Source organism: Solanum dulcamara, chromosome 2, assembly GCF_947179165.1.
Source record: "Solanum dulcamara chromosome 2, daSolDulc1.2, whole genome shotgun sequence".
Lineage (NCBI taxonomy): Eukaryota > Viridiplantae > Streptophyta > Magnoliopsida > Solanales > Solanaceae > Solanum > Solanum dulcamara.
In genome coordinates, this window is record NC_077238.1 from 76,101,068 (window position 1) to 76,126,383 (window position 25,316).

A 25,316-nucleotide genomic window follows, 5' to 3' on the forward strand; every position below is an offset into this window, starting at 1 on the left:
TGTCTTTCTGCTTCATCTCGTTCAAAAGGCTGATAGCAGCATCTGAGTTCCCATCTCTGCAAAGGGCATCTATGACAATGTTGTAGTTAAATATGTTGGGCTTAGTGTTCCCCTGTTCCATTAACCGCAGTAAACTTAAAGTTTTCTGAGTATGCCCCCTTTTGCTGAGCCCATTCATTACGGTTCCATATGTAACTTCATCAGGTTCACAAATATTCTCTCTCACCAATTTTTTGAACAATTCAACAGCATCTTTGATCTTATTTTCAGCAAAGATTCCTCTTAATAGGGTGTTAAAGGTGATGGTATTAAACGGAATGCCATTCTTCAAGTAAATGGGTAATACCGAAAACCCACAATCAACACGATGCATCAGGCAATAGCTGTTAACCACGATATTCAAGATGACTCCATTAATTGGGATACCCAATTTCCACATTTCTCGAAAAAGAGAAATGGCAGGAGAGTAATGCTTCATATTTATCATAGTTTTAAATAATTTAGCGAAGCATACAACAGGAGGAAAAGGCTTCATGATAACCATTTGATGGAAGACACTAACAGCATCATCTAAACACTCAAAATTTGCCTTCACTGAAATGGATTTATTACTGTAACTTCTGAGTTTAATTGAAGAATCAGAAAAGAAAGAGATAAAGGGAATACCAGAGCGCAGAGAAACTCTCTTCATCTTCACCAATTGCCCTAATTTTAAACAATTAATTTGTCTGTTACGCGACTCTCTATACTGTGACTAATTAAAGTGACAACCATCTAACCAACGGGTAAGGGGAGCAAATGGTTACGTTTGGTACTTGTGCACAAATTGAATTTTTTTCATTTGAAAATTCAACAAATCTTATACTTCACCTTCAATAATTTTGAGGTTTTTTTGTTCAACAATATTATTATGTTGTTGAGACATTCCGGAACATAGATTTTTAATAATATTTATGATGCTTATAAAATTGATAGAATCCTTCTTAAGGAAATAGTGATTCTTTGAAGCTAATTCAACTCAACTCTAAATCAATCAATGTCAAAAACGTATAGAGATCAAATACACGTGAAAGAAAATTAAACTCTAATGAAGATTTGAAACGAAATGGACATGAGATTATTTATAAAAATAAAATAACGTAAATCAGACTTTGGACTATATTCATTTGCATAACGACGATCAAGAAAAATATTGGTTATAGCCATAATGGTGAAATTGTTTTGAATCATATACATTAATATTTAATTTATTTACATGTAAAATAACCAAAAGTCATAGAAAGTATATACCGAATATATATTGAAATACATTATCATACACTCAAAAGACCAAATATAATTTAAATATAAATGAAGTATACATCGGCTATTCAATTCAGACAAACTCAAAATTACCTCTGAATAGTCCCAAATTTTAGATATGAAATCCTCTCGCCATTTTAAGTATTTTGATATATAATTCGTTCGAAACGATTCACGTTTGCGGTACGTTTATTTTTTTAAAAGAAAAGCAATGAAGAAGACGAATGGGGAGGAGGAGGAGGAGGAGGAGAAGGGAGCAAGAAGAAGAAGAAGAAGAAGAGAGGAGCAAGAGGAAAGAGAAGGAGGAGGAAGAGGGAGGACGACGAAGAAGAAAATGGTTGTCTAGTTATTTTTTTGGTAAATAATGTAGTTGAACAACTATTTTTCATAATTTGTATAAGTTGGGCTAAATAGATGGTAAGTAAAATTTAGAAAAACTTGCATAAATAGCTATAATAATAGGGTTATTGAATTTGAATACCTATAAATATATTATTTACTAAAAATTACTAAAGTTTATATCTATAAATCGTTGTATATGTGTATAATTTTTTTATTTATACATTAATACAAGTATTATAATGCACTAAATACGGTAAAATTTGTTACTATAACGGACAACCCTATATTTACGTCCCTAAAACTCTCAACTTCCCATTATTAAATTAACAACTACTATTTACCATATTCAATAGGAATACAAACAAATTAACAAAAAAAATTGGGATAAATCTCTTCTTCTAGCGTCTCCATTGTTCTTATTCTATCGTTCTAAAGGTATTCAATAATATATTTTTTGAGGTGAAATTATCTTACTTGTTCTGATTTTTAATAGGCGAACTCTATGTAAGCATAACTGTGTTGATCAAGAGTTCTGAAAAATGGAACGAAGAAAATTGCTACTTTAAATATAATATTGATGGAGTATTCTTGAAGGAATATGCTTCGTATTCTATTTGGTTAATCGAATTTGTGGTCATTAGGAACATGCTTCATATTCTGATATGATTAATTTAATTTGTGGTTTTTGAATATTGATCTAACTATAAAGTGTATCAAACTCGAATACAAGGTTGAAGGTAATGATAGGCCTATGAAAATACGCAACGACATGGGTATACGGGTAGATGTTCAGTTAAAAAAGGTGAACACTGAATTTGGAGTATATCCCTTGTATGTGAGTATATTCAACAGTGATATAGTTTACTCAGAAATGGGGAAACCTCCATTGAAGGTGATGCGATGCAGCTTGAATATAATCATGGGTTAAATGGCACAAGTGATGCATTATCTTTGGTTGCATCATTCGGGGATAATCCAATCGATGTATCTGGTGGAGTGAATGATTTTATCATTACTAGCAGAGATCATAAAGAAGTAATGGTGAATCAAGTATATGTGGACAAGTCGACTTTGAAGGCTATGATGGAAAAGTATTCAATTGAGAATAGGTTTAAGTTCTTGGTGGAGAAGTCAAACTCTATTAGGTAAATTGATGTTTTCATTATTTCAAATTTAATTTATTTATTATTGATTGTACTTATACACTTGTATGCCAGAATAAAAAAATTAGATGTAATTGTATTCGCAATTATACACTTGTATGCCATTCTGAAGAATGCAAATGGTTAATGAAAATGTCAAGTATAAACAAGTCGAAAATGCTCAGAATTAGAGTTTTCAACTATGAGCAAGCATATAATATACTCTGATGGAGAGTATATATATACTCTTATGGTATCAAGAAGGAAGAGACAGTGTTTCAACGACAGGTTAATCTTTCTGGCAGGTTAATCGCGACGAGGAGTGGGTTGGATTTGGGGATGGTGATGGTGATGCCATCAGCTATAATGGAGGTTTTGTAATGGGTATAAAATAAAATAAAAAGAAGAAAAAAAACGTAGTAAAAATAATTATAAATTTATTATATTTATTATACGGCATTGATGTGGCGTTGAGGTGGTGTTGATGTGGCATGACGTGACGTGCGCGTGTATTACACCACAAGATACATAACTGATTATGGCATTTTAGGGTGACAATAATTACAATTTTAAATAGTACAGGGGTGATAGGACTCCCGTGTAATTGAAGTGTGTAGTTGAAATTTCGGTTATAGATTAGGAGGGTTTTAGACTATTTTCTCTAATTTATATTAACATGCACTTCTGATTTGCATTCAAAACTAGTTTATGAGTATCCAAACTTTTCTATAGAAAATAGAAGAATTGGTGTGAATCGATTCTACATTGAAGAAAGAATCGAATATTTGTTGATCAAATCATTTACTCTATAATTTACTAGATCATCGGCAACAATATAGATGAAAAATCCGCCGATTATAAAAAATCATGCGGGTTTAAGTCACTCTATCCCTAAAAATACTATTTTACATACCTCACTTGTCAAATAACTGTACCCTTCAAAAACTAAATAGAAAGAAATCTCCAGCTTTAAAAAAAAAATTATAGTCAATTTTTATACAAAGTAAAATGTTACTCAAATTCTACATAATATTCACAAATAGTTCAATTGAGTCTTTCATCAAACATACTTATAGACATTTTTCAACATTGGTGTCAATTTCCACCTGGCTAATTCGATCAAGTAGGGCTAACTCAATGGAATTCACAACCCTTTCAATCTTCTCCTTATTTCCTTGGTCAGGCAGCAGTGTTCTCACTTTCAGGAAGAGCCACATCAGAGAGGATGGCTACTGAAAGCAAAATTAGATAAAATCATGATAGCGGAATGGGTTAGAGCTATGTTCAATTGGGTAAATCCGCGCAAACAAAAACTCTTTCTGATTAGGTACCATAAGTAGGGACTCACAGAAGACTGTAAACCACTGAATTAATCAGAACAACACATATATATTTTGGTTTCCAAGCTTAGGCCTCAGCATTACTCAGTTGTGTCTTATGTGGAGCTAACTGCAACAACAACAACAATATTCCAACATAGCTTTTTTTCCCTCTGTTATGTTAAAAGTGAATCCACATTGTCAAATTTCCTCACATTAAGACGTATTGATGTATTAATAGGCATATGAGGATTTTTAATAACACTTACTGTTGCAAATGAGGACAAATGTTGTATCAACTACAAATGTATATCTTTAAAGATTTACAAAAACTTGAAAAAAACTGAGATAATAAATTCATTTGTACTTACATATTTTCCAAGGGTAAGAGCGCTCAAGACTGGAGCAGGCAATGGACCTGAAGCTTGTCTTCTCCCGTCATATCTTCAACATATTGCTTAATCATCATAGCGGAATCTTTAAGTTGACGGTTATAATCAACTTTGATAATTTTTAATGAATAAATATCACCAAAACTAGGTGGAATCTCCTCAAGCTTACGACATCTCCACAGTACTAATTTCTCAAGCACGGGAAAGGACTCCTCTCCAACATCCCACTTAACAAGAGTCACTTCATCCAACTCCAAAAATTTGAGATTCTCAAAGGTTTCTTCCTCCCCCATGTTCCATTCTTCCCCCTGGATGATTGTGTTCTTAAGGGTCAAATTTTCAAGGTTGGGCAGTCTCGCTATTGTTGATAACGAATCGGATGTCAGAGGAAACACACCCAACCACAAACTTTTCAAACTCGAAGGGAAGTGAAAATCCCATGCCCGATTTGTCACTACAGAGGGCCCACTGTCATTTGTGTTTGAACTTTCAAAAACTACTCTGAGGTCCTCTAGTTCAGTTAGGAAATCCAATTTTGGGAACCAATATCCTTCTGTTGAATAATCCCATGATTCCTTGAGACGAAATGCAAGCCCTTGAAGATTGGGAAACCTTTTGAAAATATCCTCTGTGTCTTTCGAATAGGAAAGCTTGAGATTCTCTAACTGTCTCAAGTTCTCTAACTTTGTGTCCTCTGCTATCAGTATTGGTTCATCTGCACTCAAATCAAAGAAAGAACAAGCACTCATGAACAGCACTCGCAACTTTACAAGATCCCAAATTCTCGGTAATAGTACCAAGGTTGATCCTATGTTAGACACCAAGAGGGTTTCTAGATTCCAGAGGTTTGATAAAGACGCAGGCAGAGATTTGACTTCTGTCCCAATGCATAAGAACCTCAAATGATTCAACATGCATATTTCATTCAGCAAAGAATCTTTCACCTTGATAAAAGAGGGATCCAGGTATAACACTCTAAGAAGCCTCAAGTGTCTTATGTGACATATATCAGAAAGACGATCGTCCAGCTTGTCTCCTATTATCCTCAAAGAATACAGGTGTTTACCAGAATGCCTTATCTTATTTGAACCGAACAGGACAAAATTGTTAAGCCCAAAGATTTCGCTTTTACAATCAATGGTCACTATACGTGGCATCAAATCTGAAGAAGAAGGTGTTGCAATTGAACTTATCCGATCAAACAACTTTTCCTTTCTTGCTTTTATCAAACAAAAGTCATGCACAAAATCATGAAGTCGGCAAGTCGGGTGATCACCTATCTCATTGAAAAGAATTACCAAGCTACTGGAAATTAAGTTATCCAAATAAACCTTCATCACTTCTTCCACACTCTTCATCTCTGTCTGTTCCACAAGTCCTTCAGCACGCCAAAAATCTTTCAATGCATAGATTATCACTGGACTGTCCTTCGGAAACCTTGCAAGGTAAAGAAAGCATGGCTTTAGGTGATTTGGTAAATGGTCATAACTTAATTCTATAACCTTCATCACTTCCACTTCACTGTTCAAAATAAAGGAACTCAAATTATTTCGAACTTCAAGCCACACGGTTTTTTTCTTTTCCTTCCTTGCTACGACTCCAGCAATCAGATCAGCCACCAAAGGAAGCCCTTTACAATTTTGGGCTATTTCTTTTCCAACATCCAATAGTTCATCAGGGCAACTCTCTTTTCCAAATGCTCTTTTCTCAAACAATTCCCAACTTTCTTCTGATCTTAGCAATCGAAGGTTAAGAGGATCAGTGTTGAGCTTTCCATGCAAAGCCACTTCCTTTTCTCGAGTTGTCAAAATAATTCTACTTCCTTTCTCAACTTCTGGAAAAGGTCTTGTCAACTCATCCCATGTAGTAGTATCCCACACATCATCTAAGACAATAAGATACCTCTTTCCATACAGTTGTTTCCGTAGCTTATCAGCAACATCAATATTCTCACTCACTTTTGAATCCAAGCCACTAACTTGATTAAAAATATTACGCAACAACTTCTTCTCATTATATCCTTGCTCTACTGTGCACCATGCACGAAGGTCGAAATGACTAGAAACTGATTTATCATTGTATACTTTGTACGCCAAAGTAGTTTTACCTGAACCCGGCATAGCAGTGATCGAAATGACATCTAGATTTGCCGGTCCACTGGTGAGCTTTCTAATTATCCAGTTTGTCTCCTCCTCAAAACCGACAATTATTTTACCAGTTGTCAATGACTTGCTTTCAACTGGCTTCTTGGGAGAGTTTACAACTATGAGGCTCCTGTTCTTGGGAATCTTCTCAAGTAAATTGGAGATGTCTTCTTTAATAAGCTTGATCTTTTTTATGGTAATGGGAAGTGAGAAAATAAGATGTAAAAGACCATTATCTCGAACAATAATTGAATCAATGACATCTTTTGCCTCATATGCCACATCTAAAACACGTGCCCAGAGATCTTTATACAATCCTTGCTCAACATTCACGAAAAAGGATCTTATGAATTCTAGGTCTTGTTTCACCAGCCCAATTTCTTCCTTTATCAAAGCAATTGAAGAAGCACTGGAATCTAGCAAATCATTCAAGTGTCTGTGTAGCATATGCATGAAGAGCGGTCCATCACTCATGGGGAAGCAACATTGAGATGAGTCCGGGGATTTCAGATAAACATGTTTGAGATCTTCCTTGAGGAGTTCAATATTTTCCAGCAAGTCTAGAGCTGCATGATTTGTTTGGTCGGTATCCTCTTTGTTCCTTAATTTCTCTTCTAAGTCACGAACAAGAGTTGATACCTCCCTGGTAAGTGCTCCAACACGAGCCAACAGATCAAATAATTTGTCATGATGAATAAAGTCCTTGGGCATATCAGAAAGAATAATTAATAGGAACTCTATCATGGTGTCAATGTTTTGAGCCCCTGAAATGCTGGTGGTAATAACATTTACCATGTTCTCTTGTAGATGAATCAGATATTCCCTAAGAATGTCCGGAGAGGTTTCCAGGAGCTTCTTAATGAAGCGTCCAACTTCTGCTGAAGTTGATGTTTTCAAATTAGTAAAACATATGTGCATCACCTCCAGTTCAATTGGAAAAATCTTCAAGAATAGATGAGCTAGCTTGAAGACTTGAGAGTCTTCACTAATTGTTTCATCCCAAAGGAAGAGTCCAACTCTCTCAGCCATAGGTTGAAACTGAGGTAAGACATATTCAACAATCTCGTGCTCAATGCAACCATTCACTATCAACACATGGAAATCTCTCATGTTGCCACACACATTCTGAAGAAACTCATATGGATAAACCTTTTCAGCAAAATACTCAGATAGATGATGGAGATTCAGGAGGAGGAAGTTCAACTGCTCGTCTGTAATGGTGGCATTTGATTTAGAATGCTGACATGAGCCGATACAATCATCCATATTATTGGCGAGGCTAGGAAGAACATGATTCATGTTGTTGTATTTACACCCGATGTTGTTGTCAACAACATCCAAAATTGATCGAAGCAGATCTTTAACCTCCTGTCTTGCAGCAGTCATTGTATCTTCAAACTTCTCCAAATTGGAATAAGAAAGCTGGACATACGTACAAATAAATGCTAGCACAAATTTCAGATTTTCAATTTGATAGGCCATGTCAACAGCTATTTGATCTTCTTCATTCTTTAACCTCTCCATGAAATCCAGAACATTGACAACGTCCTTGTGAAGAGCAGAAAATGACACCTGCCATAAGACCAGATGTCATATCAAATTTTCAAAGCCACAGACAATTCAATACTTTACTCTAGGCAGGCAACTAACATAGGTGGAGCTCTTTATGGGTTGGACCAGAACACAATAGATGGTGTAAAATCTCTCAATTCAATGTGTATGTTACCTTGTGTTTTAGGCAAGCAAATTACTCTACTTCGAATTAAAGTTAGGACACCACGCCCTTAAAGTCTATACGCGATAGATAGAATCATGGAATCATGACAAAGGGAATGGTTCATTCTGCAAAATGAAAAGATCTATTTACGAGTTACAAATAGAACATATAAGCTGACAGTGTAATTTAGCATGTTATAACAATAGTGTAATTAATCCTATTGCATGATTATCCAATAGGATTAATTGGATAATGATGCAAGTAAATATTAGCTTCAATATGTATATATTGTATGACATACCGATGAGTTTTTTGCTTCCTCTTTCTCTCTTTCTCCTTCATTATCTTTTCCTTTTTCCATGATTGTAATTTTCCTTACAAGTTCTCAAGACCTGATGCATAAAAAGTACATAAAAAAATTATCAGCATAAAAATTCATATCAGGAAACAATATTGTAGTTATACTCAGTCGTAAAAAGTAATTGTAATAAACATAGTTGGATGGGCTCCAAACATTAGAAATAATCATGAATTTTCGCAGGAGAGACATTTTAAGGACCAATATTAAATTTGTAACCATATGCATAATTACAATTCCACCAAAATTTATTCTGCTTCTTCTTCCCTTTTCAGTGATTCTACCTCTTCTACCAATTCCTCTTTACACCAAAAGTGAAATAACAACAAACAATTCATCTGGAAATTGCTGCCTATGTCTTCAAAACCTCACAGTTTTACCATATAGTCCACCAAACACAAGCCGGAACAGCACTCCACCATTCCTTTTGTGTGACAATTACTCCTTCTATTCACTCCGCTCTCTCCAACCCCCTACGTCTCTCCCGGTAAAAATTCACCCACACCAGATGTTAATACCAAACTAATACAACTTATCATGGTAAGTAATAATTCAATGAAGTGAAAATATACATTCTTATCTTCACATATACTCCCTCTGTCCAATGTCCATCTTTACTTGTCCATTATACTAAAATAGTTATCCAACAATGCTTGTTCAGTTTGGAAAATTAAGAGATAATTTACTCTTTTGTGTCTATTTTAGACTTGCTATTAAATACTATTCAATATCTAACACATTTCCCAAAAACATTAAATTTAATATATTTAAAGGATAATATAGTAATATTACCTCTATTATTCATTGTTGTTTCTTAAGGCGTGTGCTAAGTCAATCGCGGACGACTATTGTTGGACATTGGGAGTACTTTACAGTGTTTTGATTCTAAGACAACGGGAACACAGTGATGTGTTTGGTACGAAAGAAGAAACAAAACAACAAATGTTTGCCATTTCTAATGTAATCATATCTATCATTTGTTCAATTTCTACTTAATATTCACAAACAGACAGTTCAGTTGAGACTTTCATCAAACACATTATAGACATCTTTTTTTAACATTTGATCAAACACATTGTAGACATCTTATTTTACAATAATCACAACAGCAAAAACAAGAAGGACCTGTTTTTGTGCTCATCAATTGATATTCATTTTGCAGATAGAGAGGTATAAATAAGTCATTTGGGGTTTACTTTTTGAAAATTTCGTACTCCAATTAGAGATGTGAGTACCAAAGTAAACACTTTATTTTTAGTAATATTATTAAAGACTAACCTTTTTAATTGATGAGATGGCTGCTCTACTGCTCCCAAAAAAAAAAAAGCGCAAAATATGTGTGGAACACAAGAGAGAGAAGATAAAGAGGCGTAGGCGTAGATAAGAAAAGACAATGGTTGATTGTTGGCCTAATCAGTTTTGAGACATGTTTTTTAATACTTTATTCGTTTTAATTTATTTGTTAAATTTTAACTTGACATGTATATTAAGAAAAGAGTGATTGATATAATGTATTTATCATTTTATGTTTATTAGTTGACGGGTCTCCAACATATTTATTCATTTTATTTTTTAAAAACATATATTGAGGGTATAATAAGAATTTTTTTTATATTTTCTTGATTTATTAAAAATGACAAATAAAAGTATAAATAAAATTAGGAAATATTTTGACAAATAAAAATGAAGAGTAGTAATTTTTGATGCATATACTTTGCATGTGATCATATAGTACATTATTTTTTAAAATAATGTCAATATTATTAAACGATAAATTTAAGTAGTACAAGTTCCTATGAATAATGGATGAATTTTTTTTATGATATTAACTGTGTGCATATGGAAAGTTGTGAAACTAATATTCGAAAATATCTATATTTATTTATAATATAAATTATAGATCAGGTGTTATGACACCTCTCTATAGCCTCCAATTATATTTTTTTTTTTTTACTTTTTCTCATTTTAAAATTAATTTGATATGTAAAAATTTAAAAACAACTCTTAAAATCTCTTAATTATACCTCTTAAATATTATTATTATTATTATTATTTATTATATAATTTTGGTTAAATATTATTATTTTTATTTATTTATTATATTATCTTGGAGGAGCTCAAGGTTCCTTTATTCAAATAAAACTGTACAAAGTAGATCTAAAAGGATCAAAAACTCAGAAAAAATTAAAATTAAAAATGCCTAAACCCAATAAAAAATCCTTGGTCGAATCCATAAAGAAAACTGTTGTGATTCTATATTGAAACCCTAAACATAGGGTTTGCTAATCCTATCTCCTTCTTTCTATTGTTCTTGTCGCCGCAGTGAGATCCTTGAACATGGCCCTTCACTTCTATTTGTTGTAGATCATTAATACTACTTACGTATCCATTTATCATCCTTTCTCAACTCATTGAAGTAAGTATTGATTCCTGTGAATTGTTATTTTCCCTTTCCTTCTATTCTATTCCTAATCTATGTTCATTTTTGTAGAGGTAAACTCCGATGGATGAAATGGATACCAACGTAATTTCAACAGAGGTTCCAAATCCCAAGAGAAGTGAAATATGCCTTTGTAAATTTAATCCTTATCCACTCCTTTTCCTCTCATTTCTTTTTCCTCCTAAATGTGCTAACTTCCTTCTTGGCAGATGGTTCCATCATGGGAATATCTAGCGACTATCTTTCCGATATTCTTTTCCTTCCTCAAATCTGGCTCCTTCCATTTGATTTCAAATACTTCGCTTTTTGCTGGTGGAACTTTTTATAAGCTGACATAGCATAGGCTAAGTAGCATGTGAAGATTGAAGAAAAGTGTCTTTTAAGTGTTGGTTTTGTTTTTAGGGACTCTTGGATCAAAGTCACTAAAAAACTTAATTAAATTAATTTGGGACTAAATTAATATTATCAAAATTTCTTAATCTTTTCAAAATACAAAGAAACCCTATTCTTCAACCACTCATTCAATAAAAATATACTCACTTAAAAGAAAATCGTTCAAACTTCCTTCCTTGGAAAAATAACCAACAACGGCTCCTTTACAACCACAGATTCGCCGCTTCATCGTCGTCGGTTGTCACTCTGTCCAAAAAATCAACTTTGTCGTCGGTTGTTACTCAAAGTAGGATAAGTCTTTCTTTTTTTGAAAGATTTTTTAATTTCTGAATAAGAACACTGTTGAAATTGAGTTTTGAATTATTATTTTGGTAAATGAACAAGAACTTATTATATAATTGAGAAAATTGAATAAGGGGGTTAATTGATTTGTTTTTTCTTGTTTATGAAAGAAAATCGAAATCTTAAGAACATGTGAATATGTGTTGTTGTCCAGTGAAAACTTATTTTTTGTTGTTTTTGTTCTTCTTTTTGTTAGCATTGTTGATTCAAATAGTGTAGATGAAAAATAAAATAAAAAATTTGTTGAAAATTCTGCAAATTCACAGTACACATATTTGTTGAAAACGGTAGTGTCATCTGTTGCAACAAATGACTCATATGTTGGTAGAAATATAGCTAATTATGTTGTATTGATTTATTTTCAACATAACTCATCTGTTGAAAGAAGGGTCATATATTGCTACAGATGAATCATATGTTGGTAGAAATTCCAATAGAATAGTCATCTATTGCAACAGGTAACCCATGTGTTACAACAATGGAAGTGCTATCTGTTGTAATTAGTGACCCATATGTCGCAACAGTAGGATCTTTGTTGCAACAGATGACCTATTTTCTAGAATTTTAACTTTTTTGCATTTGATAAATAAACTGAGCCCAGATTTTTTTGAATCAACGGTAACCTCTTTTTTTTACCTTGTAGATAAAATGTCATGAGAAACAATGGATGCTCAATCTTTATTGCTTCCTCTTCTAACAAATATTTTTCCTATCCATGCAAAGAAAGTCAGCATAAACATGATGATTTTATTAAGCATGTTAATGAATTGACAAATACTATTAAGAAATTGACAGCTAATATGAATGTCATTTCATCAAAGAAGATTGCACAACCATTGGAGAAGTTTACGAGGTTGAAAAGTCAATTTCCAGCTCACTATCAAAAATTAAAAAAAAGACTAATATCAACTCTTGCTGCTCCACTATCTGTTCTACCTTTGATAGATTTTGGCTCAATCTCAAAAGCCAAGGAGAAATTCATTTCTGATATGCGGCAAAAATATTCATTTGAAGGTTATAACATTTCCGACGAAGGTCCAACTCAACTAATATCATCATTTTTAAAATGGTTATTCGAAGGTCTTTACAAGTAACATGCGCAAAAAGTAAGTCAATTAACTATTATTTATGTTCTTGCATTCTACTAATTTATTATAGTTAATATTTATACAATTATAGGAAAGACAAGGATGAGCACTATACAGTTAAATGCTCGAGTCTTAGATTTGAACGACTAGATTTTGCCGTTGCATTTCTGAAGACGAAAAACTGATCTACCTAATGTCCCAATACTACAAGTGTTGGAATGACGAGGCATAATTATGCCCACTTATTTTGATTAACAAATCCTGATACATACATACAAATAACTGATACATAAGTTGCTGTTGATGCATGTGTGCAGCATATGGATGTCATTTTTTACTATCTGCAGAAGAAGTCAAAGCAATAGAGTAATTCACAATATCGATACACCACTACTAATTATTTTTTCAAAACATACATTGACAAGGCCAATCTTGTTACTAATTATCAGGAGAGAGTTGTTAACATTATCAAAGGGTTTAGTATATCCATTGGACTGCCTTGGCACTTGACAGATGAGGTGTATATCCCGATAAATTATGATCGAGAGTTTTATTGGATCCTGACGGTCCTTGTATTGAAGAAATGGTGCATAAAGGTGTATGATTCGATTTCCTCATTGAGGAGAAATAGAAGATTATCTAGTGAAATTCAAAAGTTGGCTACAATATTGCCAATATACATTCAATATAGTGACTTTGTTTAGCAAAAAAATCAAACCGACAAGTTAGCGGTTGAATTTTACAAGGGCAAGAACAAATCTCACACATTCGAAGTCAAATACGTCAATGACATTGTCCAGCAAGCAAGTGATAGTCTGTACGTATCACATTTTCTTTTACCATTTACAAATATGATGTTATAGATGATACACTATGCAGAAATTGTGGACTTTTTGTTGTTGCGTTGGCTAAGTTTCTAAGTGATGGACTACAATTATTATCTTTTGGGATTGTTACTGAATTCTTTCGCATGAGATATGCTTCACTTTTTAAAGAATTATGGAGTTATAAAGGCTCAGAATGGCTATATTAGTGACAATGAAGACCCACAAAGACTGCGTAGACCTAAACCCAACTTCATACATCCAAATGAAAATGGTATGGTTCCCATTGAATAGATGTAGATCTGTTGGTTATGGTTAAGTGTAACTTTGGAGTTAACTTTTTGTTGATAAGCTACAAAAATAATAGGTGAACTGCTCTTTTTTGGTGACTGTGACTGCTTATATATTAATGTATTATTTAATTTGACAATATTATTATTTTAAACCAAATGAAAGAGTTATGGTTATTATTGTATTTTTTATATAAATCACAACAAAATGAAATATATTAGAACAGATCTCAATGTTATTGCCAATTATGTGGAATCCGCTTCAATAAATATTTGCCTATTTCAACATATTTTGTATAATATAAGTCATCTGTTTTTATTTATGTTGTAACATATGACTCATCTGTTCCAATATGAGTGATATGTTGCAATAGATAACTCATATGTTGCGATATTTGAGTCATTAACATATGAGTCATTTGTTCCAACTTACATTGCAACATATGAGTCATCTGTTCCAACTTATGTTGCAATATGTGACTCATTTGTTTTAATATGGGTGGTATGTTGTAACAGACGATCCATATGTTGTAACATTTGAGTTATTTGTTTCAACTTAAATCGCAAAATATGAGTCACTTGTTTCAACTTATGTCGCAACATATAACTCGTCTGTTTCAATATGGTGATACATTACCATAGATGACTCATATAATTCTATTCCAACTTATGTTTCAACATATGACTTATCTGTTCTAATATGGGCGATATATTGAACAGATGGCTCATATGTTTCTGTTCCAACTTATATTGCAATAAATGACTCATTTATTTCAATGTGGGCGATATGTTGCAACATATGACTCATTTGTTTCAATATAGTGATATATTGCAGTAGATCACTCATCTGTTGCAACATACAAATCATATGTTCCAACTTATATTGCAACATATGATTCATATGTTTAACATATGAGTCACCTGTTCCAACTTATGTTGTAATATATGATTCATTTATTTTAATATAAGTGATATGTTGTAACATATGACTGATATGTTGGAACATGTGAATCATTCATTCCAACTTATGTTGCAACATATAATTCATATATTCCAACTTATGTTGCAACATAGGACTCATCTGTTCCAATATGAATGATAAGTTGCAGCAGATGACTCATATGTTTCAACATGTGAGCCATCTGTTTCAACTTATATTGCAACATATGACTCGTCTATTCCAATATGGGAGATATGTTGCAACATATGAGTCATTTGTTCCTACTTAGGCTACAAAATATGACTCATCTATTCCAATATGGGTGATATGTTGCAACAGAAGTGTTAATTGTTCATCTTTTGCCACAGATTACACTTCTGTTGAAAAAATATAAACAAAACTTCAAAAAATAGAATAGAATAGTAGACAAAATAAAAAACAACTAATAAATATAAAATATTTTTATTAATTAACAATATGATGACTTAACACATCAAGGCTCTAAGATCTTACATACTATCCCAGAAGTCCAAACTAATTACATTCTTGAAACAGTATTATCATTCAATATAATCTTATTAGATTCCATAGAATTGCCGGTTATCAAATGCTAAATAAATGCAAGTGCGTATGACCCACACGAGACACCAGTCTTATGTTTGCGAAGGTTCGATATTCGACTTTTAAAATATCATCGTTCGTTGAGCAATTTTGCTGGCAAATATTTTATTATTCTACTTTGTCTCAACAAAATTGGGAACCAATCCAACATAGGCTCTATGAATGTCAAAAATTGTCAATTTTCAAAACTGATATGTTGCAGTCTTAAACACTTATGACTCTCTCGTTCAAGATAATCTCAAGAGTCACAAAATATTTTTTCTCTAAGTTCATGACTGTCTGAATTCTCTTTGCCCCCATCCAATCCATGGCACCAGAATATGGTCTTTTCCCTCGAACGTACTCAATGACATTCTCGTCCTATTTAAACTTAGCGAGTAATTGCTATAAAGTTCTACCATCAGCTGTTGTAGCTTTTTTTGCTCATAACTTTGTATGTCTTTGAAGGTATTATAGAAGTTGAGATCTTTGATTCAATCCCCTAGATAATAGTGATCATTGAATTTGATATGTCTCTCCCGCATAAGGCAAAGAACTTCATCAACATACTGAAATAACAATTGATTTTAGTTAGTAATGATTGAAAAGATAAAATAAATAACATATGAGTAATCTGCTGCGGCAGATGGGTTATATATTGCAACTTATATTTGAATATGTGACGACATATGAATCATCTATCAAATTTGTGACAACTGATGCCTAAAATATAAATATAAATTGAAGGTTATTAGAGAAAACTGACACAATCCTCCCACAAGACTTTCATAGTAGTCATGTTCTTGAAATTGTCTCCATCGAGATAATACATGAAGTAGTGTTGGTGATTCTTCATTTTCATCAGTACCATCAACTTGGTCTGTTTAAAATTTGTCACCAATTTGTAAATATTCACCTTCTTAAAAACAGACTTCTCTCCTATAGCCATCGACAATTGTCCAATAGTTTTTTGTTTCATATTTATGGTTTCCTTGAAAAAGGATTTTCTTCTCCTCTTAGCTTGTGGATTAGTATATGGATCCCGAAGCTTCCTTGATGGAATGACACCTCTCTTGGATATCCATTCTTTCACAACCTCAATCAATGTTTGAAGACTCTTGACAAGATCATCATCTTTTTTCTTTCACTTTTCACATTGACAGACATAACACTTATTGGTAGCAATTTTTGTTGCATATCCAGAAAATAGTATGAATATTCTTTTATCAAAAAAAAATTTAGCCCAGAACCACCAACACCAAGACTTCTCTCAGCCCTACTTTTTCCCCACCACTAAAATCAGCACCAACACCAACATTAACACCAACCTTTACAACTGCATTAACCATTCCCTTATCAAAAACAACAAGTTGACTAGCATCAACTCTTTCATTTTTGATTGTTGTTGCTCCAACCAATTCCCTTTTAACCCTATCTACCACAAGATCAAATAGAATTTCAACATCTCCTTTTTATTTATTAAACAGACCTTATCCAAGGATCTCACCCCTCGTGGCGGTCAGGGGTTGAACCGAATACCTCCAAGCATTAACATAATATAAACAACAAAAGGTACAAGGAGGGGGCATAGACCTTACCTCCAATCCTGTGGTGGTACATGAGTCGACTAACCTACTATGGTTTGCCAACTCATATCCCAATACAATACAACAGTCCCTAGGTAACTATGCACCTATGAGAGGACTCTTCTCAATACAAAGTATCTAGGAAAGCATTAAACAAGGGGGACTCTCCCCTTTACAATATAATCGTAGGTAAGATTCTTAAAAAGGTTATAACTATCAAGTAGAGACAACCAGTGTGAAGAAAAACATATCACCAAAATAGAAAAGAAGCAAAGGAGAGCTCATGGTGGTTTATTGATCCTCTTGAGTCATCTTCATTTGAAATTAGCCATTCCAACTTTGTCTAATTCAAGATTGGCTCTTGCTTCTTTGGGAAAATCTTGCTCGGTGAAGTAAATTTCTGGATTGGAGTATTTGTGACTGTGTTTGGATAGTATATCAGCTGTACAGTTAGCTTCTCTAAAGGTGTGATTGCACTTGAAGTTCTGGAAATGGTGAGTGATGCTCTGCAACTTGTACAAGTGTTCTCTAACAGACCAAGGGGCCTTGGCTTGCTGTTTGATCCATCTGATGAGCATCTCAGAGTCAACCTCTTGGATTACATTGGTATATCCTAGTTGAAGACACTAAGACAAGCCAAAGGTAGTAGCCATTATCTCTGATTGGTTGTTGGTGCATTCCCCAAAAGGGGCTGAATATGCAAAGATAAGATCACCTTGATAGTTTCTGAGAAGTCCTCCCGCTCCAATTATTCCTGGATTATCAAGTGCACTACCATCAATGTTAAGTTTCACCATGTATTCAGATGGTTTCCTCCAATACACTATAGTAACTTTGATCTCATGGGAGCATTTGTCAATCAGAAGGACCAGTTCCTTCCAATATGTTGGCCACTTAATGTAAGGGAAAGCAGTTTTCAGCAGGTTGGAGGTGTCTTTGGCTATAGAGAATTTCACTTTTGTAAGGTTTGATTATCTTCCACCATATTTGGAAGCACATCTATTCTTCCACAAGTTCCAAACATATAAAGATAGGTATGGACTGAAGAATAAGTTTCTGCACGTCATTTTTGTATTTAGTAGACCACCATCTCATTATGAAATATCTAAGAGATGTGTATACTTTTTTCATACCTAAAAGGTTAGCAAACACACTCTAGATAAGTCTGGCAAAGTGCCCAGTAGCAAAAATATGATCAATAGTGTCTTGGCCAGGTCTGTAGCAGCAGTAACATTGAGTTGGAGACTATCCAAAACTGATGAGCTTTTCATTGGTTGGTAGCTTACCTCTAAGAGCTCTCCATAATAGAAAATAACATTTAAAAGGAATTAGGCAATGCCAAGTCTGAGTATTGATCTAATTCTTATTTTGTTTTCCTGATGAGCTCCCATGCAGAGGAACAGCTGAATTCCCCATTGCTATTAGGCTTCCAGGAAGATTGATCAAGCTTGTGAGAATGATAGTTGATATGAGTTTCCAGAATGGTAGGGACAAGTCGTTGAGGAGCTTTATGAATGATCAAGTCTATATTCCATTATCCATTGATCAGGAAAGAAGATACTTTAGTATTGTTCAGTCTACTACTCACAGATCTGAAATTTGCTAAGGGACCAACACCCAACCAATTATCCCACCAAAACAAACATGAACCAGACTGAATTTGCCATTAGATATGAGGTTCAATTTTGTGCTTGTTCTTCATTAGGTGCTTCCAGATCAGTGATTGTCTAGTATGCCATTTTTTGGTGATAGGATTAGACCTTTGATAATACTTGGCTTTGAGGAATTTACCCCATAAGGTGTTCTTAATTCTGAAGATCCACCACTGTTTGTATTGGAAAGACTTACCAACATCTGAGATTTGTCTCACACCAATACCTCCTTTATCATAAAGATAACTTAGATTCTTCCAAGAGGACCAATGGTATTTCTTCTTGTCATTTTCCATCCCAGAAGAAATTTGCTGTGATGCTCTAAATTTTTTTGATGATAGTTGTAGGTGGAGAACTAGCTGAAAGCAAATGAATAGGGAGGGCTTGAATGACATGTTGAATCAATGTAACTCTTCCTCCATAGATCAAAATTTTGGCTTGCCAACCAGTTATCCTGGTTACAACTTTAGCAATAAGATCAGAGTAATAGATGATTTTTTGTCTGCCAATGTAGAGAGGGAATCCTAGGTAAGTGATTGAGCTACTCTTTTGTTTGAAACCTGTGGCCTTCTTGATTCTTATCACAGTAGAATGAAAAATATTAGCAGGTACCATGAAGTGGCTCTTGTCTCTGTTGATCAGCTGGCCTGAAATATTCTCATAGGTGTGTAAAGTCTCTATGATGAGATTCAATATATGAATTCTCCCAGATGAAAAGATGATTACATCATCTGCAAAACTGAGATGATTAATCTGGGGGGGCCTATTTGCCATAAAGAAACTACGGTATTGAGGATGCTGGTAGAGATTATTCATGAGCCTAGAGAGAATTTCAGCACCAAGAATAAATAAAGCAGGGGAACGATGATCCCCTTGTTTAAGACCTCTTGTAGAATGGAAGAAGCCATGTCTTGATCCATTAACAATGATAGAGTACCAATTGTCAGACATGATTCTCCATACCATGTCAATGAAAATTTCCTCAAAACCCATTCTTCTCAATACTAGATAAATATAGGACCAAGATACCCTATCATAGGCCTTGGCCATGTCAAGTTTGATCACAACATTACCCCCCATATTTGGCTTCTTGTTTGGTGTATGATCTTTAGAGCTAACATGATATTTTCTAAAATGCTCCTATTCTTGACAAAATCTGATTGGTTGAGGGATATAAGATTGGGTAGAATATGTGCTAGTCTGAGATAAAGGAGTTTGGAAATGATCTTGTTGGTGAAGTTGCTAAGGCTAATAGGTCTAAACTCTGAAATTTTGTTAGGATGGGTTACTTTTGGGAGTAGAACCAAACAAGTATGAGTATAGTATTTGGGCATGGTTTGTCCAAAAAAAAAGATAAGACCACTTTAAGGAGGTCATCTTTTATAATGTCCCAGCATGCTTGGAAAAACTTGCCATTCATCCCACCAGGGCCAACAACAGAGTTAGGATTCATTGAAAAAACAACATTCCTCAACTCCTCCATAGTAGGCATAACTTGAAGTTCTCTATTATGATTTTCAGTGACCATTCTGGGTATACATTGAAGTACATGTTCCTGAATATATTTTTCTTCCCTAGTGAAAATTTGTTGGAAGTGTTCATATGCAGCCCTGGCTATATCTTCTTCACCTTGCAACTAAGTACCTGCCTCATTCTGAATCTAATGGAAGTAAAGCCTTCTTCTTCCTCTGATCAAAGCATGGAAGTACTTGGAGTTCATATCACCCTTCTTAAACCAATACAGTTGAGTTTTCTGCTTGAGCATGGATTCCTCTATTTTTCAAGTATTTAATATACTCTGCATTGATGTCATGTAACTTGGTCCTATTCTCATCAGAGCATAGATTCCTCCATTTTCAAGTATTTAATATACTCTACATTGATGGCATGTAACTTGGTCCTATTCTCATCAGAAGTCAAGGTAATCAACTCTTTTTCAGCTTATCTATATTTGTCTTCATATTCTTTGACTTTGGCATATATATCCCCAAATTGCATTCTGGACCAACTGCTAAGAGTAGCTGCTAAACTCTTTATTTTTTGATGAAAAATCCATATTAGAGTTCCATCAATAAACCTGTTCCAGCAGTTGGTAACAATATCCATAAAGGATGATTGTTCTGTCCAACAGTTAAGGAACTTAAAATATTTGGTGGGGTTGTGCTGATGCTCCATCATTTCTAAGAGTAATGGACAGTGGTCTGAGCCCACAGAAGGTAGATATGTTATAGAGGTCTGAGGCATAACTTCTAACCATTTATCATTGATCATTCCTCTATCCAATCTCTTTCAAATTCTAAAGAAAACACCTCTCTAATTAGACCAAGTATATTTCTGGCCACAAAAACCAAGGTCTTGTAGACCACATCCTTTAATAATGCTGATAAAGTCTAGACTCTTTCTCATATCATAGCTAACCCCTCCAAAATTTTCTTCAGGGTCAGTGATGATATTGAAATCTCCTAAAGTACACCAAAGGGAAGAAGTAGTAGACTGTTGTAGAAGACTATCCCAAAGAGGTCTTCTGAGCTGATCTTTACATTTTGCATACACAAAGGTAATAATGAACATTGTCGGAACCATGACATGATTAATCTCATATATAATTAGCTGCTCATCATTCTTTAAGATCTTACAGTCCATATCCTTGTTCCAAAAAATCCAAATTTTTCCATTAGGATTATGAGTTGCATGGTCCATGCCAAGCTGGTGTTTGAAGATTTGGAGTTGAGAAATTTTAGAGAAAGGTTCTAGAATGGCTATAAGGGAAGGCTTGTGAATATTTTTGAGGTTTTTTATTCTTTCCATTGCTCCTTGGGTATTGATACCCCTCACATTTAAGCTGAGAGTACTAATCATTGGGAGTTCTTGGAGGTGTAGAGCCTTGTGTTTGGTCTGCCTATGGGGACAGTATTACTGGAGCTGCTTGGTTTAGTATTAAACCTGGTCCTATGTATACCTCTAGGAGATAGTCCCTGAGAATTAGACACCTGTTGGATCTCTTCTTCATAGAAATTGTCATTGGAGGGTCTGAAGGCTCTGATTAACTGCTCACTTACTGTTTCTAGTCTTTAAATATTTGATTATCATCATCCTTTTCATTTTTAGAATCACATACAACATACTCATCAATATCAAGAGAGACCTCTATGTTGGTGTTGAGGGTACTGTTGGGATAGTTTGTAAGTTCCTCAGTAGTATGGCCAGCTGATTGTCTGTGATTTGTGGTAGTGTGATGAGATTGAAGGGGAGTGATGTCCATGACCAGTTGATTCTCAGCATACGTTTTCTCCTCAATCTTTTTTGTGATTGCTTCTCTCCTTTTCTTGCTCAAATTATTCTTTTTACAGTAGAACCTTTGCCACTGATACTTGTAATAGATCCTAAATCTTTTGCCATAGAACCTTTGTTGATTTGCATATTATAATCAAAACCTTCAGAATTTGTATATTCCTTAGTCTGATCTTTGGAATTGGCATGACTATCAATATGTTCACTAGGACCTGTTTGAGAAGACTTTGTCACATTTTCTTCTGCAACTTGAGGAATTTCCTGTATTATTCTGATTTTTGTATTCAGTGGTAGCAGGGGATCTAAGGTCACACCTAGGGTCAGTGTTTTGGTTCTCATGCAAAATATGAGACAAATCCACACCCTTTTTGGATCCCCCATCCTACAGGTTACTGGTTTTCTCCTTTATTCTTCCATCCATACCTCCATCAACTTCAAAATCAGTATTATTAGAAATATATTGGGGAGGGGGGGTTTGGGGTATTGGGAGCATTGGGTCAATACCTGAGTTTCTTTCTACTTTACTCACATGAGAATTACCTTTTAGAGCAGTACCTGTGCAGTCAATATGGGGGTGGGTCTTTGAGAGCACTGAGTCAATACTTTGTCCTTGAGCTTTGGTGTTCTCGTGCACTGTTGGTGAACTCATTTGTATATAGTTCCTTTTGTTGATTAGTTCTTCTGCACCTTGATTAGTGGTTTGATCTTGTGTAATAAGATCAACATAATTATTAGAAGTGATTATGGGATGAGAAAGTGTACCTGTCACTATGTTGTTTTGTTGAGGTTGATCAATTTTTCTGTTAGTCTGTGGTGAAGTAGGCCCAGTCATATTGTTTTGTTGGTAATTATTGTGTCCCTTGGATTGTTTCTTCTTCTAAATTTTCCATAACTCCTCAGTTGTATTATCAGCAGTGATCTGTGGCTGTGCATGGTCATTAGTTGCAAGAACATTATTCCTCTTCTGCACAACAGAAGTCTAAGGCTCCTCTTGGTGTTTTCCATGCTTGTCCTCATTACTTTTGTTCTTTTTAACATCTTCTATTTCCTTTCTTCTCTTTTGTTCCTCATCCCTCTTTTTGACATTACAAATATGCATCATATGCCCCTGATGCTTACAATAAATATAGTACTCGGGGATATTCTCATATTAGATTGCTTACCATCTCCCTATGGTGGTATCTTCTTTGTCATATCCCATTCACACATGAGGTGGCCTTTCCTTAGTGATATTCACCTGTACCCTTACCTTTGCTATACTTCCTCTAGTCTTTTGAATAGAGGCTGCATCCAGGTGTAGTACTTTTCCAATAGGATCTAGAAAAGCAGTCAGAAATTCCTTATTGTAGCAGTGCCAAGTAACTCTGGAAGGGCTACCCAAATTGGTACAATTAGTGTTTTTTCTTCAGGTTTGAAAGTGGGTGTCCATGTCAATATCCTCATAAGCTGGCCTTCAATGGTCATTCTCTGTTTAGTCCACTCTATGGTGTAGTCCATCTCATTGTCCAAATCAATATAGATATGTCTAGCATTGAAGTGTGCAATCTTGACCCCTCTTGAAAGTTGAGTCTGCAGTATGAAGCTCCTTCTTATCAACTCTACTTTGGGCATGGTGTTAATAAATTTGCTAATTAGAGTAGACTTGCATCTTGCAGCCTATTTGATCATGAAGTCCTCTTTGTTGAAGATAACTTCTGGCAGGCCCTATTTGGTAGTGAAAGTAGGTGTGGATAATTCAATAGGGACTTCATTCCTAGCTTGATTGAGTCTAAGTTTGATCATAAATGTTTGGATGACAATGTAAGGTGCTGGTTGAGGGACCTGGTCCTTCTTGTTAGGAAATTGGTTCTTTTGGGCATTTTGGTTGTTAATATCACTTATTTGAGGTTGGTTGAAGACTATGTTACTCCTTTGGTTATTAGGATCAGGTTTGTCGAAATTGCTGGAAATTTTAGGATAGTTTTTATGGGATGGAGTTGGATTTTCAAAATTTTGCTGCTGAGATTGTTGAAGCTCAATATAGTTAGACAGTCTGTTGACTGATATCAGGTTGTTATCAACCTTGATTGGATCTCTTTCCTGGCCACTTTTCCTGGCTCTCTTCATGTAAGAATGATGTGTATTTTCCTCAATTGTGTGTTGGCCTTATTCCATTACATTCTCATCCTGATGTTGTGCTAATATAGGCTTCATTGCAGGCATAATATTGATAGAAGTATTTGGATTATTGGTTTTGAACATCACAAAATTATTAAACACTTTCATATGATTGTTATCAGCAATATAAGGTTTATGTACATGTTGTTAGTTCACATTGAGACCCTTATACAATTGTGCATGTTGTTGCTTTGTCTTGGTGCTTGTTTTCACATTTCCATGATGGTTAGCTACCAGATCCACATGATCAACAAGAGCCTGCACTTCCTCATTTTTCTTGAACATATCATGTAGAACCTCTATAGACTTACTTGTCATGACCCAACCCCGTAGGCCACGATGGGGGTCTGACCTGGACCCCTGTATACATACCTATCAGATGTAGTCGAACCGAACTACAAACAATACGATAACGTATATACGAACTCCAATGGGTCATGACATCGTCATATAAATACCTCTCTATCATTAGGCCCATAAGGAGGTGTCACTAATCATCTCATGATGAGACATGCAAGCCGACAAGGCTGCCATTTCATATTAATATTTACAATGCATCGTATAGCCCAGCTGAACAAAACTTACATGCAACCCACGTACACATGTCTACAGACCTCTAAGAGTATTAACGGTATTATATGACGGGACAGGGCCCCCGTCGTACCCCTGAATAAACAAATATATACATGAGAAGACCAGTACCAAAAAGCTAGGCTCCGGCATAATGGAGCACTTCCAAAACTACTGACTGGAAATTCTAAGCTGGTGGATCTTTGAAATGCGTATCTGTACCTGCGGGCATGAAACGCAGCCTCCCGAAAAAGGGGGGTCAATACAATATATGTACTGAGTATATAAAGCATAAGACATCATAAGGAGATTACAGATGAAATAGGGATGCAAGAGACAAGTATGACAGTTAACAAATCACTGTACCTGCATCTTATGAAATGAAGTCATGTACATCATTGTCACATACCGTACCAGGCCCGTTGTG

General features: G+C 34.7%; 1 protein-coding gene and 1 pseudogene across 3 annotated transcripts; one reads left to right on the forward strand and one right to left on the reverse strand.

Moving 5' to 3' along the window:
* LOC129880781 (uncharacterized) overlaps nucleotides 1-25,316 on the forward strand; it is a 64,424-nt pseudogene that overhangs the window by 21,987 nt on the left and 17,121 nt on the right.
* Nucleotides 3,798-10,084, reverse strand: LOC129880780 (putative late blight resistance protein homolog R1A-3). Of its 3 annotated transcripts, none has more exons than XM_055954973.1 (4): nucleotides 9,995-10,084; nucleotides 8,660-8,750; nucleotides 4,477-8,213; nucleotides 3,798-4,015 (listed from the first exon to the last, which is right to left on the reverse strand). In XM_055954973.1, the coding sequence occupies exons 2-3, from the start codon at nucleotides 8,717-8,719 to the stop codon at nucleotides 4,500-4,502; spliced, it is 3,774 nt and encodes a 1,257-aa protein (XP_055810948.1). In that variant the 5' UTR covers nucleotides 8,720-8,750; nucleotides 9,995-10,084; the 3' UTR covers nucleotides 3,798-4,015; nucleotides 4,477-4,499. The 3 variants fall into 3 exon arrangements, with proteins under 3 accessions (XP_055810948.1, XP_055810947.1, XP_055810949.1); XM_055954972.1 differs by having other exon boundaries at nucleotides 3,798-4,018; XM_055954974.1 differs by lacking the exon at nucleotides 9,995-10,084 and adding an exon at nucleotides 8,368-8,483 and having other exon boundaries at nucleotides 3,798-4,018; nucleotides 8,660-8,746.

Bases quoted from the DNA above. Each gene is read 5' to 3' on its own strand.
- LOC129880780 (XM_055954973.1), bottom strand. From the start codon at position 8,719: ATGGAAAAAGGAAAAGATAATGAAGGAGAAAGAGAGAAAGAGGAAGCA. The intron at 8,214-8,659 runs GTATGTCATACA...GTCTTATGGCAG, and splicing joins AGGAAGCAAAAAACTCATCG to GTGTCATTTTCTGCTCTTCA.